The 17,945-nt window shown below is 53.7% G+C and overlaps 3 protein-coding genes across 8 annotated transcripts; 1 reads left to right on the forward strand and 2 right to left on the reverse strand.

Annotated features, from left to right (window-relative positions):
- Window positions 1–4,573: 4,573 nt before the first annotated feature.
- TLX2 (T cell leukemia homeobox 2) lies at window positions 4,574–5,977 on the forward strand. Its single transcript, XM_007107636.1, has 3 exons — window positions 4,574–4,973; window positions 5,421–5,658; window positions 5,761–5,977. The coding sequence occupies exons 1-3, from the start codon at window positions 4,574–4,576 to the stop codon at window positions 5,975–5,977; spliced, it is 855 nt and encodes a 284-aa protein (XP_007107698.1).
- Window positions 5,978–7,672: 1,695 nt separating this feature from the next.
- DQX1 (DEAQ-box RNA dependent ATPase 1) lies at window positions 7,673–14,028 on the reverse strand. Its single transcript, XM_007107635.3, has 11 exons — window positions 13,792–14,028; window positions 13,322–13,515; window positions 12,530–12,914; window positions 11,945–12,178; window positions 11,754–11,853; window positions 11,490–11,648; window positions 11,221–11,412; window positions 9,242–9,361; window positions 8,876–9,066; window positions 8,349–8,539; window positions 7,673–8,128 (listed from the first exon to the last, which is right to left on the reverse strand). The coding sequence occupies exons 1-11, from the start codon at window positions 14,026–14,028 to the stop codon at window positions 7,972–7,974; spliced, it is 2,160 nt and encodes a 719-aa protein (XP_007107697.2). The 3' UTR covers window positions 7,673–7,971.
- An 849-nt stretch (window positions 14,029–14,877) lies between these two features.
- On the reverse strand, window positions 14,878–17,933 carry AUP1 (AUP1 lipid droplet regulating VLDL assembly factor). 6 transcript variants are annotated; one of them, XM_007107629.2, is made up of 12 exons: window positions 17,751–17,933; window positions 17,532–17,669; window positions 17,303–17,453; window positions 16,918–17,102; window positions 16,586–16,658; window positions 16,421–16,494; window positions 16,126–16,192; window positions 15,928–16,030; window positions 15,679–15,798; window positions 15,447–15,562; window positions 15,141–15,259; window positions 14,878–15,055 (listed from the first exon to the last, which is right to left on the reverse strand). In XM_007107629.2, exons 1-12 carry the CDS (start codon window positions 17,798–17,800, stop codon window positions 15,019–15,021), a joined length of 1,233 nt encoding a protein of 410 aa, XP_007107691.2. In that variant the 5' UTR covers window positions 17,801–17,933; the 3' UTR covers window positions 14,878–15,018. The 6 variants fall into 6 exon arrangements, 5 of the variants coding, with proteins under 5 accessions (XP_007107691.2, XP_007107690.2, XP_007107692.2 ...); XM_007107628.4 differs by having other exon boundaries at window positions 15,447–15,558; window positions 15,657–15,798; window positions 17,751–17,890; XR_008618923.1 differs by lacking the exon at window positions 14,878–15,055 and having other exon boundaries at window positions 15,657–15,798; window positions 17,751–17,890.
- Between the last annotated feature and the right edge of the window lie 12 nt (window positions 17,934–17,945).

A 17,945-nucleotide genomic window follows, 5' to 3' on the forward strand; every position in this document is an offset into this window, starting at 1 on the left:
GTCCGGAGCCTGCGCTCCGCAACGGGAGAGGCCACAACAGTGAGAGGCCCGCGTACTGCAAAAAAAAAAAAAAAAAAAAAAAAAAAAGGATACATGGAAAGTTTTTTGAGTTGATGGATGTTTATTATCTTGATTGTGTTGATGGTTTCATGTGTGTATACATATGTCAGTGTAGCAAATTGTACACTTTAAATATGTACAGTTTATTGTATGTCAGTTTTGCCTTAAGAAAGTTGCTTAAAATAAAATTTAAAAATGAAGTGTCTTACTTTTCTGTTTAAAACCTTCCAATAGCTTCTTTTTTCAATTAGAATAAAAGTCCAAGTCTTACAATGGCCTTCAAGGCCTTGCATGGTCTTTCGCAGTCCCTCAGTCTCTCCAGACACACTGGACCCCTTCACTGTTTGTTCCACAGATACACCAGGATATACTCTCGTGTCCCCAACTTGAAATGCTCAGATATCCAAAATGCCCTTTTCTTCCTTCAGGTCTTTACTCCATGAGGCCTTCTGTGATCAATCTAGATAAATCATAATCCCCCACTCTTACACTTCTTTTTCCCCCTTCCTTGCTTTATTTTTCTTCTTAGCATTGTTATTATTAAGTTTATTGTATATATTTCCTTTTTCAACTGCCTCCCCCACTAGAATGTAAGCTGCTCAATGGCAGGAATTTTCATTGTATTTACAACTATATTTCCAGTGCCAGGATCAAAATTTTCTGGATGAACACATGAATGTAGGTGGTGGTGATGATGGCCTAGACTAGGCTTTTATCTGTGGAAATGGAAAGGAAGGACTGTGTATGAAACATTTCAAAGAAAAGAATAATAGGAGGAAGTGAATAAGGAGCTTGAGGGGAAGAATTTCCTCCAGCCTGTTGGACTTAAGGTGGCTAGAGCGAAAGCAGGTGGAACTTGCCAGAAAACTAGAATGGTGGGGTGGAACACAGCAAGGGTCAGAACCAGGGACTGAGGTCTCAGAGTTTTCTGGGTAGCTGTAATAGATGGAACTATTGGAATGGATGAAACCCGAGCAGATGTAGAGATGGGTAAAGCTGAAGTCTGAGCTCTGAAGAATGCTCACAGTGTTTGGTGGAAGAAGAAAAGTCAGTGGAGGAAAAACATAAGCAGTGACTGTGAATGTCCAAAGATGTAGAATAATATGATATTATGGAAGCCAAAAGAATGGACATTTCAAGAAATAGTTGATGGTCAACAAAGTAAAGCATGTCAGAGAAGTCCTGGATAACAGACACTGGACACGGGAGTTCTCTGAGAAAGGGTCCATGTAGTGAAGCCAGCTTGCAGTGGGTCAAAAGAATAAATAATGGGGAAACAGAGGCAATGGGTATGGGCAGTAAAAGGGAAAAAGAAAAACATAATTTCTCTTGAGGAGTTGGGCAAAGACTTTGTCCAGATAGTAGAGACCTCAGACAGTTGGGGGTAGGAAGGACTAAATTGATAAGAAAAATGATGATACAGGAGTGGGGACATGGCACCAACAGCAGGACGGAAGAGAAGATTCAGGAGCATGGGCTGGGAATGTGGCCTCTCCCTTTGAAGCTGCAGGTTTGAGGTCCTGAACACTTGAAGAGTTGGGCAGCCACACGCATGTAAGATATGGTGAGATGGACCCAAGGCAGTGTGTATGAGAGGCGGGGGTGCTGACTCCAGAGCCTCTCTTCAACAGAAACTAGCAGGAACCATCCTGCTAGAGAATCAGGGAACTAGCAAGGTGGAGGCAAGCCGAGAAATTCCTAGGACTGTGGCTGACAGAATTTGATGCCGTTTGTTCTTGAAACAGAGCACTGAAATCTTTTTTTTTTTTAAATCCCCAGAAGATGTGTATATACTACCAGGTTTGTGACCATTCTCCTCCAAGGATCAGTTGGGTAATCTCTGGGTGGCCATGCCATCTGTGCTGACCTCAAAAGACAGGATGTAAAAAAAAAAAAAAAGGCAGGATGTAGAGTAAGCAGGTATACAGGTCTGCACGATGCTACCTTTTTCACTTGCATTGATTCACTCATTGATTCATTCAAGAAGGATTTATTCCGCTTGATTGGAGACACACTAGTGCTCACTGTCTCCTGAGGCCCACTCCTGGAGTGGGAAAGGGGACTGACAAACTCCTAACCTGCAGGCCACTCCCCTTGAGAGACTTTATTTACTTGACTGTCTCCCTATAGGCTCTCTGTTCTCATCCAGGGAAATCCAGCCCATTGCTTATCTCTGAAGAGTTTGCCTGAACAGTAGAGGTTTCATGCTCTCTAGTAGCCCCAACCCCTCTACTGCTGAGAAAAGATGCTTGGAGTTCTTTGAAGGCTTAGGGGAGGTGGTGATATCTGTCTTCTTCACCAAGACAAAAACAGCTGCCAAAGTGGCAGTATCCGCCCCCCCCCCCCGCCCCCAGCCCCGGCAACCCTTTCAGAAGGGATTGTGGGCAGGGTGGGGGAATAGCTGGAGAAATGGATGATGGAGGTGGGCAAGACTGGGGGAGGATGTCACATGTTATTGATGCCCACTGCCTCCCTCCCCCATCGTTCACCCCCTTCAGATTGAGGTTTTCTGAGAACACTGAGGGGCTGGTGGCTTTGTGTGAGGAGAAAGCCTTCTCCCTTCTTTCTCTTCCTTATCTTCCTGCCCAGATGCCCAAATATCATTCCTGGTTCCCTGGAGAGAAAAGACCCCTTACCCTGCCCTAGGCACCAGGCTGCCAGCCCATCTGCTAGGGAGAAAGGAGGGGCAGAGTTTTCCCCAGGAGATCCTGGAGAATTAACTGGAAGATCCGTGCTCCCAGGGAGACCCATCTACTAGACTTAGAAGGCATTTCGGCTCACACGGGTAACTGGCAGCCTGTAGGGGAGCACCGGAGTGGGCTGCAGTGGAGGGGCTAGGGCTGGCACAGTGGGGCGGGGTACTTTGGCCACGACGTGCCGAGGCAAGCCAAGCTGCTCATCGGTGCCCACCCTCCGAGGGATGGTAAGAACATCCCCCTCCAGGCGCCCAGTCTCACCGGCTCAGAGGCGCCAGGAACCAGCCCCCCCAACCCCGGGGTCCGGGGCGGGCCGGGGAAGGTAATGTAATTCCGACCCAGCTAACCCGATTATGGCGGCCTGCACCGGGCTGGGTGGCGGCAGGGGCGGGTCTAAGGCACAGGGGCCCGGCCGGCCCCGGGTCCCATCCCGGGGAAGGATGCAGAGTTCACACGCTCCCAGCTCCTGGGTCCTCGGCAAGAGGTCACAAGGTCACCGAGCGGCTTCTGTCTTTCCCCACCTCCCTTCTCTGACACGCTCCAGGCACAGTTTCCTGGGCTTGGGTGGAGTGAAGCAGCTATGCGAAATGAGGCGGTTAGGATCCTCCGAAGACTTCTGTGAGGTCCCAAGTGTCGCCTGTGGCGGTTTCGTCCTCCTGCCTTTTGGGGGGTGGGGTGGGCGGGAGTGTGTGAAAATAGACTTCCTAGGCGCAGAGTGGAGGGGCAGAGTCCTGCGTTGGTGGTTCCCTGTCGGGGGCAGAACGCCAGCCCCAAGTCCCCACCGACCTGAGTTGGCTCGGGTGCAGCCACGGGTCCGCTTTACACCGATTTCAGAAAATCGAAATTCTAAGAAACACTGGGCACCCATTACGGGCGCTCCCCAATGCAGCTAGGGCCCCTATGGGAGAGGCCGGGAGGAGCACCAGGATCACTGGCCCAGAGTAGTTGTTCCCCGCCCTAGCCCACCGGACGCCCTGCCACCGCCTTCCCACACCTGTCCTCTTCCCGGGCCTCCAACTCGCCGGCGCCGTTCCCCAGCCGCTTCCCATCGCAGCCAGAAAGCCACAACGAGATTTGGTCTTCGAGAGCATTTAGGCGGGGGCCACAACGAATTCGGGAGTCGTCAGGCAGGACCCATCGGGAGGCGAAGAGTGGGGGCTGTGGGAGGAGGCACCTGCAAGGAAGCCGGTGAGGCCGAGGAAACCCCAAAGGCGGAGGCCAGCGAGGATGGAGTTGCCTTGCGCATCTCGGCTGACTCAGCGCGCAGCGGCCCAGGCACCGGCCCCTCCCGTGCAAGTTCATAACACCCTCGCCACCTTCCCCCCTCCAACAACCCCACCATTCCCGCCGGCCAGTCTTCCCCGCGCTCAGAGCAAACAGGCGTCTCTTCCCCTTTAACAGGCCCGGCCCCGCCCCTGCCCTACCCCCAGCCCCCACTGCCCACCCGAGGCTGATCTGTCAGTCACTGCCCTAGCCCTAGCCGGCCAACCCTCTCCACCCCGGACTCGGGCAGAGGCCCTGGCAGCCCAGCGTCCATCTGCTCTTCAGAGTCGGCAAGGGCGCTTCTGGGGCCCCAGTCGGTCGCGCTCCCCCGGGATGCGAGTCCCTGCGCCGACGCCCGGCAGAGGCCGGCACGGGCGCGGTTACTCCCCGTACACAGGGATGAAGATGTCCTGGGGGCCCCGGCGCCTCTCCACGGCCAGCCCCGCAGGCCCCTGAGGCCACCGCCCCAAACGCTCCGCTGCTGGGCTCCCAGAGCTGTTTGGGGCGCCCTCCCCAACTGCCAAGCCTCCTGCGGTCCTCCTTGACCCGGACCCATGGAGCCGGCGGTGCTGGCCTCGCACAACCTCCCGCACCACGAGCCAATCAGCTTCGGAATCGATCAGATCCTGAGCTGCCCGGAACCCCCCGGGAGCGGCCTAGGCCCGGGTCGAGCGGGCCAGGGCCATGGGGAGAGTGTGGCGTTCTCGGGTGGATTTCACGGAGCCTCAAGCTACGGCCCCGCGGGCTCGCTGGCCCCGCTACCAGGCAGCTCTGGTGTGGGCCCGGGCGGCGTGATCCGCGTCCCGGCGCACCGCCCGCTGCCAGTGCAGCCTCCCGCGGGAGGCGCGCCTGCTGTTCCTGGACCCTCGGGTTTGGGCGGCGCCGGGGGCCTAGCGGGACTCACCTTCCCTTGGATGGACAGCGGCCGCCGCTATGCCAAGGACCGTCTCACTGGTGAGGTTGCCCGATCCCTCCAGCGTCATGCCCCACACTGACCCGGTTTCCTCATCTTTGACCCTTCTGCTCCAACTCAAGGTCCCCTTTCGTACCCTCCGCCCCTAATCCCAAGGGATCCTCCCCCAATTTGTATCTCTTGGTCCCGCTGCTGAGAGGCGCTGGGGAGGTAGCTGCCGTCGATGCCCGCGCCCTCCTCTGCAGTTCACTGTCCACACCGCCGGAAGGGCAGGGTGAAGTTACGGGGGACGTCTCTCCCTCACCCAAGTGGGAGGGCCATTTCCGAGTCCTTTTCTTGTCTAGAAGCCTCTACTGGTGCGGTGTCGAGCTTGGGGCACCGTAGGGACCGGGCGCGGGAGCTCTGCAGCATCGGCAGCCGCGCACTCTTCTCAGTGACACCTCGGGCCGCCCTGAAAACCCTGCCTTGCTCTTTCTTCCTCCCTGTAGCGGCGCTCTCGCCCTTCTCCGGGACGCGCCGTATAGGTCACCCCTACCAAAACCGGACCCCCCCAAAGCGGAAGAAGCCGCGCACATCCTTCTCCCGCTCGCAGGTGCTGGAGCTGGAGCGGCGCTTCCTGCGCCAGAAGTACCTGGCCTCGGCCGAGAGGGCGGCGCTGGCCAAGGCCCTGCGCATGACCGACGCGCAGGTCAAGACGTGGTTCCAGAACCGGCGCACCAAGTGGCGGTGAGGCGCGGGGCGGGCGAGGGACCGGGCCGGGCCAAGTGGCGGTGAGGCGTGGGGCGGGCGAGGGCCAGCCTCGCTGACCCCGCGTCTCCGCCCGCCCAGGCGCCAGACGGCCGAGGAGCGCGAGGCAGAGCGGCACCGTGCGGGCCGACTGCTTCTGCACCTCCAGCAGGACGCACTACCGCGGCCGCTACGGCCGGCGCTGCCCCCGGACCCGCTCTGCCTGCACAACTCGTCGCTCTTCGCGCTGCAGAACCTGCAGCCCTGGGCCGAGGACAACAAGGTGGCTTCCGTGTCCGGGCTCGCCTCAGTGGTGTGAGCGACGCCTGCCCGACCGGCCGAGCGCTCTTTTCCGGACCGAGGCGCCGCGTGGAGCCCCGGGCCCGGGGCCTTGGAGCGCACGGCCGCCCACCCCGTGGTTCCGTAGCAGTGGAGCGTGTGAGGAGGAGGTGGCCTTGAGGCTATCGTCGAGGGCTCCTCGGCCACTGCCGGCTCCCAGGCCAGCGTTGCGCTGTTGCCCTGCGCGCTTAATCGTGACCTTTCCCGCCATTTTTCACTTAGACTGTTGCACCGCGGCTGGAACCCGAGGCGCTGAGGGGGCGGGACCTGCAGTATGATAGCCAATGAGGTGCAGGGAGGGGGGAGGACTGGCCAATGGCTGCTCTCTTGAGGGACTCCGGATTCTTCCGTGGGTGTGTTGGAGCTGGGGTTCTGTGTGACTGGAGTAGGTTTACAGGCCCCGTTGGAATCAGGAGGCTGCAGCCCGCACGGGCTGGGTCTGTAGCAAAGGTGTGAAGGAAGGAAGGAAGACGTCAACGACAGAGAAGTAATGGAGGAGGTGCTGGAAAGCGAGTCTGACTGACCGCGACAGGAACCAGAGGGTTATCTACGCTGGGCATCTCATCCTTCAACTGTAAAATAATCGCTAAGGACTTTGAGCCCCATGTTGTCTGTGTGTTTAACCTGCAGACTACGTCCTCTCACCTGAGACACAAGTGGGTGGGCAGGCGAGACGGATACTTACACACTCGATGTAAGAGAAAATCTGGGAACACTAATCTGGCTCTGGTGTCCCTCGGGGACAGAGAGGGAAGAGGAGGAAGCAATGGACAAAGTTAATGGGCCCAATGGAGTTAGGGTGAGCAGAATTTGGCAAATAATTAGGAAGTGATAGGCCTAAAAATAATCAAAGATAATTCCCAGGTTGGAAATGTAAAGGATCAAGAAATCAACGGTGTTGTGAATGATGAAAGGGAAATTGGGAAGATAGAACCAAGATTAACTCTGCAGGCAAAACTAAATGCTAGTCCTAGAGAGAATAAATTCTGGAAAAATGCCTTTTGGGGGAGGTCAGTAGACATCCACATAGAGGTAGGAAATAGATGGAATGATGAGAACAGACAGAATCTCCATGGGAGGAAACTCTGGGGAGAAAAGCAAAGTTCTAAGGATTAAAGTTTCCTTTCCATCAATTTCTATACATACATTTACAATGTGCAAGATGATTAAGGATATCAAAATTAATAGTCCAAAGGAAGAAAAGGGAATGTAGTACCCAGCTGGAAAGAGAAAAGCATGATGTCCCTGAAGTTGTTAGAAAAACTTGTGAGTGGGCCAGGGACTGCTGGGAAGCTTGTTGATGGAAAGTTAAGAGTTTGGGTATGGCTGCAGTAGCCTTGAGGTTTAAGAAGGAGCAGGATTTAAGTTGTATGAGAACAAAAGGGAAGACTTTGTCTGATTCTTATAGCACCGCCTTTCTTTCTCCCCTGGAGGCAAGAGCAGTGTGATAGAGGGAGGTAAGCTTTAGGCAGGGTTAGAGGCCAACTGTAGTCAAACTACTCATGTTCCATGTTAGTGACAGCTAGGTTAGTCATAGTACAAGTCTTGACTAGAGGTGGGAACCAGGTAAGAGGATATCACTGTTGGAGTTGACTCTGATTCTTTCATACTAACTCATCGCTAACTCATGGATATTGCAAATGCTGCTGCAGAACCAAACTCAAATTTGACACCATATAAAAAGAACTTTTATAGACCAAAAGGGAACACAAGGATGGGTTTGGCATAAGTTGGGTATATGAAAGGCATGTTAGTTCCTCTCCAATAAATAGAAGAAAGCTAAGGAAAGGGTCCTACTCTGTTTAGACTGTGGCTTACCCAATTCGCTCCACTCCCAGCCCGCCATTTCTTGGGACTCACATTCCAGTATTTGACCCTTAACGTTGGGCTTCTAAATCTGGCTGGCTGTCTAGGTGCTAGCCTGAGGGAAGATCTAATGTGATGAGATGAGCTCAGCTTCACTCCGCAGGCAGGTCACTGCAGGACACAGGCATCTCCAAGCTCTTGGGTGGAGGAAGATTCACTCCCTGTTGAAGAATCTGCCATTTCTTCCCTCAGCTGGTTCAGGAAGTCTCTGCTCTCACTAGGGGGCAAGTTACTCAGGAAGTATGGAGGGGCCAATTCCACCAGCCTGACAGAGATAGTCATAATTAGATGATTTCTGTATCCTCTTTTATAATGCATGTTGTTAAACTTCTTACTACCCCTTCCACAAACCCTGTCTCCTCAAATCATATATTACTACAAACCACTAAGACCCCCTCCTCTTCTTAGGGTCTCTAAATCCCTAGCTTTAATTTTGGCCCCAGGAAGAGGAATGGGCAGTGTAAGAGGGTTGTCAGGGAACTCACATCTGTGGTTGAATCTCAGAAACAATGGAAAGGCAGTTGTCTTTGGAAATGGAGAAATTGTGGTAAAGCACCCAAGGCGGGGGTCTGGCAGGAGCCCTGCGGCTTCGGTAGCAGCAGTATGGGGAGAGCTGGGCCACATGCTTATGGGTTAGGAGCAGGTAATTTCCAGTTCCATCTGTGTCTCGGGCCACCTCATTGAAAGACAAAGATATTGAAGGAATAAGTGAGAGTGAAGTGTCGGTCAGTAGAAGAAAGAAAAGGGGGTTGAGAAAGAATTACTAGCAAGGGTGGTGACAGTATTAAAAGTAAATCATACCTCTAGGTGTTATAGCCCTACCATACTACCATACTGTATGGCATCTCCATAGCCCCCTGTATCCAAAACCTCAAAGGAAAAGTTTCTCCTGGTTCTAAAGAATCCTTTGTATGGCCACCTGGACCCCAATTTCAGAGGTGACATACACCAATCTTTGCTTCTTCTACTTTCTGCTCCTTTTATGACCCTCACCCCAACTCTTTCCCCTAACCTTAAGGAAGTATCCTGACACCAGTGCTTTCTGAAGGTCTCTGCGATTCTGCTCAGAGCCAAAGGCTGGTTGAGACAAGGGAAGTTCAATCCGTTGCATGAGTTCTAGGAGTTCTCCCCGAAGTTTATGGGCTTGGCACAATGCTGCCCAGTTTAGACCCCGAGCCTGGCACCAAGCCTTGTCTGCTCCACCTAGGAATAGAAAGGGACCAGCTATAGCTAAAGCCATTGAGACCCCCAAAAGAACCCAACCCTTGGCCAAAGGGCTTCCTTTTCCTGGGAATAGAGATCTGTCAGCTGGTTGCACACCACTTCCTCTCTTTGGAAAATCTGGATTCTGTAAGACGATGCAGATTGGACCACTTACTCTGTATAAAGGATTCATACACCTGGATCAGAGAGCTGTGATCACCATCCACGTGTTCTAGTGCCCGACGCAGGGCAGCTTCTTCTGCACAGAGTGGAGGACGAGTAAACCCAGGGGCAGCTGGAGGCAGAAGAGAGGAAGTTCATTTTGGGGAATGAGAAAGGACAGCAGCGCACTGAAGAGGTAGAAGTGTCACTTTGGGAACTTTATTCAAAAGACTTCTAGAGGCTATGCAGTTTATTAGAACACTGAAGATAAATAAATGAAAAACAGTCTCTGCCATCAAGAAGCTTGGGACAGATCAACAAGTAAGCAAACTTGATAAGCCCAATAGGTGTGCAGGCCAGTATCTGAAGTTTGAGTAGGAATTAGTTCAGTGGAGAAGGGGCAGAGGTCTAGAAAGACCATGGGAATAGCGTGTCTGGAGAACTGCAAGCACCTAGTATATGAGTGGAGGGGATGGCATGTGTGGCAGCGTGGCAGGAGATTAAGCCGGAGAGGTAGGTATGGGCTAGATTAAGAGAGGCTGGATGTGCTGTGCGAATGAGTTTACATTCTGTTTGGAAGGTAGAGAATAGCTGATGAAGAAGAGTTTTTAAGAGTCCACGTGTTTGGAAGAAGTTCACATGATTAGTTAGGAGGCTACTAAAGGAATCCAGCAGAGTAGTGATGAGGTAACACTGGCACTGACTGTGAGTATGGAGACGAACAGGTAAATTTTTTAAAAATTAGGAAAAGTGAAAAAGAAAAATGAAAAAACCTGGAGAAAGGTTAGTCTAGAATGATGATAGTGGAGCTGCAGAGACGATTGTATGATTTTGTGGTGGTGGTGGTGGTGGTGGTGAGGGGGTAGTTTAAAAAAGTGCTCAGGCTTGGGCTTCGCTGGTGGCACAGTGGTTAAGAATCCGCCTGCCAATGCAGGGGACACGGGTTCAAGCCCTGGTCTGGGAAGATCCCACATGCCGCGGAGCAGCTAAGCCCGTGTGCCACAGCTACTAAGCCTGCGCTCTAGAGCCCGCAAGCCACAACTACTGAGCCCGCGCGCCTAGAGCCCATGCTCTGCAACATGAGAAGCCACTGCAATGAGAAGCCCGCATGCCGAGACGAAGCCCACGCGCAGCAATGAAGACCTGACACGGCCAATAAATAAATAAGTAAAATAAATTTATTTTTTTTAAAAAGTGCTCAGGCTCAACAAAAACAATGACAACAAAAGTGCGAGTTCAGTTCTGGGTTGAAGTATTATGGACAATTCTGATAGAAACGTCCATCAGGAGTTAGATATATAAATCCAAGATTCAGAAGAATGATACTGTGGCATTTCAGACGACGGGGGTGAATGAACTTGCTCAGAGAGTTCAGGGAATGGGAAGACAAAAGGGGCAAGGACAGAACCCTGAGGTCCAACTTAACAGTGGAGGAGCAGAGGATGAAGCAGAGGAGGAAGAGCTCAAGTAAGAGATTAGGGAGTGGCCAGAGGGTTAGGGTGAAAACCACAAGGAGTGGGTCACAGAGGCTTAGGGAGGGGGCAGTTTTAAGGTGGGAATGGTTGGTGTTCTCAAGCGTCAAAAGAAAGTCATGAACAGGGGCTCAAAAGTGTTCACTGGATTAGGTCTCTAGGAGGCCACTGGTGAGCTGAAGGCTGTGTCAGTGTTGTGGTGGGCCTGAAGCTGGAATGCAGTGGGCGAGGAATACCCTAGACTGAACAGGATAGAGATTATTCTGTATAGCCGAAGGGGAGTGTAGGGTTGAGGAAGAGGGGTGCAGTTTTAGTAATAACAGGTAGGAGAGATTTAAGCATATTGAGGGGCAAGAACCAACAGAGAGATCGGAGAGGGATAAGTGATGAAGCCTAGTTCCTTAGGCACTGTGAGCGCTGGCAGCTAGAGCAAAGGGGAATGGGCCAGCTTTAGGAGCACCAGAACACCAAAGGGAAGGCTGAAGTGGCCATAAGAGCCAGAGAGAGAAGCGATTTATACCAGTGAGCATGGCGGCCAGGGTGAGCATCTCATCCACACAGTCAAACTCGCATGAGGCCAGCAGGGCTTTGGCCAGATCAGGGGCCAGGGGAAATTCTGATAGGATGACTCCCAGGTCTGACAGGTCCCCATTATCATCCAGGGCTGCCAGATAGTCTAAATCTTCCAGGGCCTGCATCAGTGCTTCTGGAGCTGGAGAGGGAACAAGGCTTACAGGGCAGGGGGTCTCAGAGCCTGGACAGCAGGACTTGGGCAGGAGGGGTGCTCACCAGGCCGGTCCAGGAAGTGACACTCCCCTGGCTCTGCAATCTGTCTCCTCTTTAGTAGTAGTATCAGGGGGCTCAGATTCTCCTCACGCACCCTGGGTTGGGGCAGCGGGGGAGCCTCTAGTTCTAGGAAGGACTTAGGATACAGGCAGAGGCAGGATCCTGAGGGGAGAAAGACCTGGGAAAGAAGACCACTGTACATTTCTCAGGGCTCATGGGCTGGTGACTCTTTTCGTGTTTGATCTCATTGAGGGCAAAGGCTCTTACCTGGTAGGATCCCTGCTGCCCGCAGTCGTCTTGCCTCTGCCTGACACTTGCTGATTGGTCTCAACACTTGGGATTCTGCTCGGATCTGAGGATTGTAAACCTGTCACCGCCCCCCAATCAAGGCCAAGACAGATGAGAGGGGGCTATTTCTATCTTTAGCCCCAACATCCCCTCACCTCTCTTTCACTCACACTTCGAAGCTCCAGTCCTGAGTCAATGACATGTCGGATGGAAGGGAGGGAGAAGGAGAAGTCGGCCAGCCAGTTAGTGACCACAACCTTTCGGGCACCCGATTCTATGTCCTCATACACAGCCTGAACAGCTTGTCCACAGCCTGGGTGAAGGGGCAGCACCCGTGGTGGAGGCCCTTGGTTCTCCAAGAACCCCCCATCCTTGGACAAGGACTCACAGCACAGGGAAATTTCCTGAGGAAAGGGGTGGGGTATTAGGGTAGTTCTCACCTTTGTGGGTCACAGACCCCTTTGAAAAACTGATGAAACACTATGGCCCTTCACTCTGAAAAAATGCACATACTCATAAAGTTGGGGTGTTATAATTTCAGGAGCTCACTGAACCACAAATCCCTGCATTGTATGGAATCAAAAAGAGGGTGGTAGACCTTCTTACCCTGAAACCCCAGAGTTTTTCCTCAGGACTCCAATGGAGAGTAAGTACTAGAACTCCAATGTTCCTAACAAGCATTGCTCACATTCCCCCCGGGACAGGAAGGGATAGACATGAGACATGAGTACCTCCTTTTGCATCCCATTTTTTACCTCCTCACTGGGCAGGTACACTAGCACATCTCCTGGAGACTCCTTCCGACACAATTCAAGCACAGCTTGGCAGGCAGCTTCCACTCTATCAGTAGGGACAGTGTCCCTGTAGACGGGAGTGGGACACCTGCCAGTCTCTCCAAGTACATGTACAATAGGAGGATTGCCCCAGAAGGCCTGGAGCTTAGGTTCGAGGGCTGGGTCAGTAACTACAACCACTCTGGGGTCCCCTGGAAGGTTTCCCAGCCTGGCATCTCGCAGGAGCCCCTGGAGCAAATCTGAGGCCACTGACCGCTCCTGAGCCTCATCCAGCACCAGCACACCCCACGCTCCAGTGCCCCGGGTCGAGGCCACCTCCTGCAGAAGCAGCCTGTCCCAGCAGAACCTGTTGACATTGGCAGTGGGCAGAGGAGTCAGTGTAGACACTGACCAGCCCCAAAAGTCCAGAGGAGCTTCTCCCCAGGGTGCCTAGATTCTGATAGTAAAGATCAGAAAAAGACCCTGTGACTGACTTCCTGAGCCCATGGACCTTTACCTGTGACCCACAACCCCACTGGTGACACTGTTCACAAGCTGTACTCCAGTTAGGAAAGTGAGACTTTCATGATGAGGGTGAGGTTGAATGTCTGAGGTCCCTGGCTGGGGTTAAAGGGTTGAATTCAGCAGTTGCATCATGCATGATTTAGAGGGTGAGCTAGGCTGAGGGAGGGAATGGTGAGATATCAGAAGACTGGGCTTGTTTCTACTGGATGAGGGGAAGGAGATGTGGGTCAGGCCTGCAGGGGGCCACACCTGAGCAGGGTGTCAGGCCCAGTGCAGTCCTCTTGGGGGATGCTGTATCCAACCTCATGACCCAGGGTCAGGTCCATTTCATCAGCAACTTGCAGGGCCAAGCTCAGGGCTGCCAGAGGGTAGGGCTGAGTCACAGTTACCCAGCCCTTCTGGAAACCCCTGGCCAGCACAAACTCTGCACACCACTGTGGGATCTGGGGTAAGGGTAGGGAAGGACAACCAGTCAGCGAGATATAGAACTCCAGTCAAAAGTGCTGGGGGAGCTGTGGACAGTTTAATCTCTCCTTACTTGGGGAGTCCCCTGGTCCTTCACCAGCTACCCTGGGGCCAGCCTGTCTCCTTTTACCCACCTCCCTTATTACTCCACACAGCTCCGCCCTGGCCCCCCACCCCCGCCCCCGCCTCCCTTGTCCCGGGAAGAGCCAGTTCCCTAGCCCCTCCGTTTGTCCACTCCCAGAATCTTCCCCAACCTGGGTGCTCTTGCCAGAACCAGGCTCTCCAGACACCAGCACCACTCCACTGGGGCTACTCTCCAACTGCTCCAAGAAGATAAAGCGAGCAGCCCAGATAGGCAAGGATCGGCGCTGCTCAAGCAGCTCGTAGTAGCGGGAAGAGAAGGGGAGCCCGTCAAAGGGGTTCATAGCCAGTTCAGAATCCCCAGGGTTTGGGCCAGGCTCTTCTTCCAGCCCGAGAACCTGAGAGGCCATGGTGGCTGTCTAGCAGGACCTACAGAAGGCAGGGCAGACATCAAGGCCTCGTATTTGGTGACTGACACCATCTGCCCACCTCAGCCCTGATCCCTAACCTGTACCCTCAAGTGATAATGCACTGGGGTCCATCCTTCCCAGTATTTCTTGCCTGCCAGGAAACAGTGGAGAGTTGAGTCTCCAAGTAAGGGACTATCAAAAGTGGACTATTACCCTGTAGTCAGATAGTGGGAAGGTCCCCAAGGGAAAAGAATGAAGAATCAGAGGAGGAGCGGGGTAGGAATCAGGGAGCAGGGCCACAGGGATCCTGGATTCAAACCTGCTTGCAGCTCTGAGACGTGTCAGGATAGCAGCCAGTTCCAGACCCACACAAGTCACCAATAACCCTGACCTGCTGTGAAGTACAAAGGTAAATTCCGGCTCCACCTTGGGGTGTGCCTCAACAGTCCTAAAGACGGTTTTGGGGTGGGGCCATGTGCTCCACCTTATTTAATCTGGTCAGCGGCCTATGGAAAATAGGCTCAAGCTACCACACTGAGCATGTGTGAACTCTGCAGACTTTGTGTACTGTGCTCATTAGTGAAAGGCATCCTGGGACTTGCAGTTTTGCAGCTTTTTCCTCACATACCTGGGCTGAACACCCAAGCTAGGGTCCAGTTGCTTCTGGGCCTTCAGCTCAGTTACATTTCCTTAATATCACGCATCTCTGGACAGGAGGAGGTGATTGCAGACAGTTCCATTCTGACCACCCCCACAAACCCACAAGGAAGCCCTCATCCCTGATCCCTCCAACCAAGGGAAGAGGAACTTGCTATGGGGCTTTTGAGACCCAGAGAGGCAACAGAGACCTTGAGTGAAAACCCTGAATTTAATGTGATACTGGGGGGAGCCCCATCCCTCCCTTTTTACCACCCACCCATCCGGCCTGTTGTGAGTTGGGTGAGGGCTGCCCCCAGTCTCCGTCCTGCGGCTCTGGGTGCCATCCTGTACTCAGTCAGCCTCCTGGGCCTGCCTCTCTGTGAATCTCCTGTGGGACATAAGGAGAAGACATTGTATGGGTTTTGCCATATACAATCTGCCCCTTCCTACCCGCTGTTCTCTAAGCCCCTCACCTTCTTGCGTATTCATACAGCGCCTGCTTGCGCTCCTGTAGACTCTCCTGCCGGGCCCAGGAGGACTTGGCAAATGTTAGGGCTGTGGGCTGAGGGGTCGCCGGGCCAGAGCTGGGGAACTGAGGTGATCACAATGTCAGAGGGCTTGCGAAGTCATCATCATTAAACACGCATCGAATGCCTACTTTGCAAGAGAGGCACTGTGCTAGGGTCTCAGGATCAAAAAAACAGACATCAAGGACAGGGGATATGCAGACTGTCCCATTCCACCCCAAGTCTTGGACCTGCCCATTTTCTGGGTCTCACCTTGGGCGTGGAGGCTGTGGGAAGGGCCTGGGTTCTCTCAGTGATGTCTTCAGGCATGAAAGTTACAGCTCCCTCAAGCAGATTAGTGATAGTCAAGTCTACACAGCCAGTCCTGGCTGGGCAGAAGGGAAGAGAGGACAGGAGAGTCTGTTTCCCTGTTCACCTTCTCCCTTCACCACCCACTTTCCCTCTCTATGCCTGTCTCCTTACGTGAGTCTACCCTTTCTCATACCCAGGTCTCTCTGGATGACACCCAGTGGCACATGGGGTAAAACCTCCTTCACTCTCTGAGCCAGAGTTGCCAACTGCACATCAGGAGAAGGGCCAGGGGAGGGAGGAAAAGAAGACTGGGCTGCAAAAAAGAAATCCGAAATAAGGTGAGTGGAGAACTAGGAGGGAGAGGCTGATTAGTACAGGCATAAGGAAGAAATCACAACAGGCTGAAAAAAGCTAAAAAGCTTTGTGTCCAGAGACCACACACCTGACTGGGGGCGCAATCTGGGGTGTCTCTGTCGCTTCATGTGCTCTGCTTTGTCTGCTGGAGTGAGCTGTGTCCCTCTCTGGCCCAACTCTTTGGCCACCAGCTAGGGAGAATTGGAAGATTGGAAGTTTCTTAAGCCTTCCTCTCCTTCCCCATAAGAAAAGAACCCACCTCCACCCTGCCTGTGTCCCCTACCACCTGTTGTACACGGAAGGAGAACTCCTCACTCCCCTCCCCCAGCTGTCGATGAACAGGACGAAGCCACCTGCAAAAAACAACCCAGGACCATGTTGGGGGCACCCACTCTCCACTCTGATACCTCTTTTCCTGGAACAGTGGTGGTGAGGATAGGGGAGATAGTAAATACTTTATATTGCCTCTGTGGTAGGACCTTGATATTAAAAGATCTGCAAATGGACAGGGCAGAGGCAGCTACTTCCTTGACCTTGAGACGAGTTTCTCCCAGCCACCAAAAAGTGAGGACAGTTAATACCTTACTTGATACACCGTGAAAGGGACGAAAAGTGACCACAGCAGTTCTGAGACCCAGGAGGCATCTGACACCGTCTGAGGGGAGGGTATGAGTGAGGTCTAAGCCAGGGCCAGGAGTGGGAAACTTCCCCTCCAAACCCAGAGCTTCCCTGTTGAACACACTCACCACCGAAACTAGGGGTCTCTGGACTCGCAGGGTAAGAGGCTGTACCACATCCTGGATAGAAAATGGCCAGGAACTAGAAGAGGGAAGAGATAGTAGGATGGGATTCCAGCCAACCCAGTCAGCAGCTCATACCCGACTTAAAAATGGGTAACTGTCAAACTGTACAAGTAGAAATATAGGGAATAAAGGGATTCAGGGGAAAGAACTAAAAGTGGACAGAAAGTAAATGAACTAGGAAGGGAGAGGGTAGGGCTGAAAAAGGCTGTGAAAACCCAAGGGCTCCCAGGCCTGACCACCTACACAGTTGGAGACAGATACCTGTGCTCACCCACCTGAAGCGCAGGAGCCCCTCCCGGCCATTGGTGGCCTCTTCCTCGGGGAATAGCAGCAGAGGGGTGGGGGGAAGCCTCGTTGAAGCACAGAATCTCTTGAGTGACTCCACCAACTCCCCCCGCCCATCCATCTCCATGAAGCCCCGAGACCAGCACACAAAGCTGGGGGGACTATTGAGTAGAGGCTGGAAACGGGAAGGAGAGAAAGCAAGAAAAAAAGAATGTTGGGAAATGAGAAAAACTGACAAATGGGTAGAAAAGCGGGGTCAGAGGTACGGGTCAGTATCTTGTGGTCCCCAAAGGAAACCCAAACACGGAGAGGGGAGCCTTGAGTTGGGCCCCAGGGAACCGCCCCGTGGCACTCTCGGCTTTGTCCCCAACTCACGGTGCTACAGCTGGTGAGCAGGTTGACTATGTTGTGGTCGAAAGGTGTCACGTGGTTGGAAATGAGGACCCTGACGCGGTGATCTCGGAGTCCGGAGTCCTCCTGCCGGGCCACGAGCCCCAGCACTGCACACATGGTCCGCACCACGAACCTGGGAACGCCGGCAGTGGTGACTGCGCGCCCTCCGGCCAGGCCCAGCCCGACCCTCCCCGAGCGCCCGGGTCGGAACCTGCGAAGGACGCCGTCTGGTAGCGCGCAGCTGACCAGGAAGACGTGGATCCCAAGAAAGACGCGCAGAACGAGGAGGCAGAACCCGACTGGAGCGTAGAGCAGCAGCGCGAGAAGCAGGAAGCCGTCACCCGGGAGCCTGGAGGGCGAGAGGCGGGGTGATCGGGTGCCGAAGGCCAAGTGGACGCGGGAGCCGGTCTCTTCCCTCCGGGGCTCTTACCGGTGCGAATCAAAGAGCCGCTCCGGCCCCGGCGACGGGGGAGGCTCCATTGCTGCCGCTTTAGGGATGCCGGGCCACCGCCGCCGCCATCTTCGCACCCCGCCGCAGGGGCTCTTGGGAAGGCGGAGCCTTCGGGCATCCGCCCAGGGTGCAGAACCCGAAATCCTGAGGCGCCCCGGAAGGGCTAGCGGTCCC

Source organism: Physeter macrocephalus, chromosome 12 (genome assembly GCF_002837175.3).
Source record: "Physeter macrocephalus isolate SW-GA chromosome 12, ASM283717v5, whole genome shotgun sequence".
Taxonomy (NCBI): domain Eukaryota; kingdom Metazoa; phylum Chordata; class Mammalia; order Artiodactyla; family Physeteridae; genus Physeter; species Physeter macrocephalus.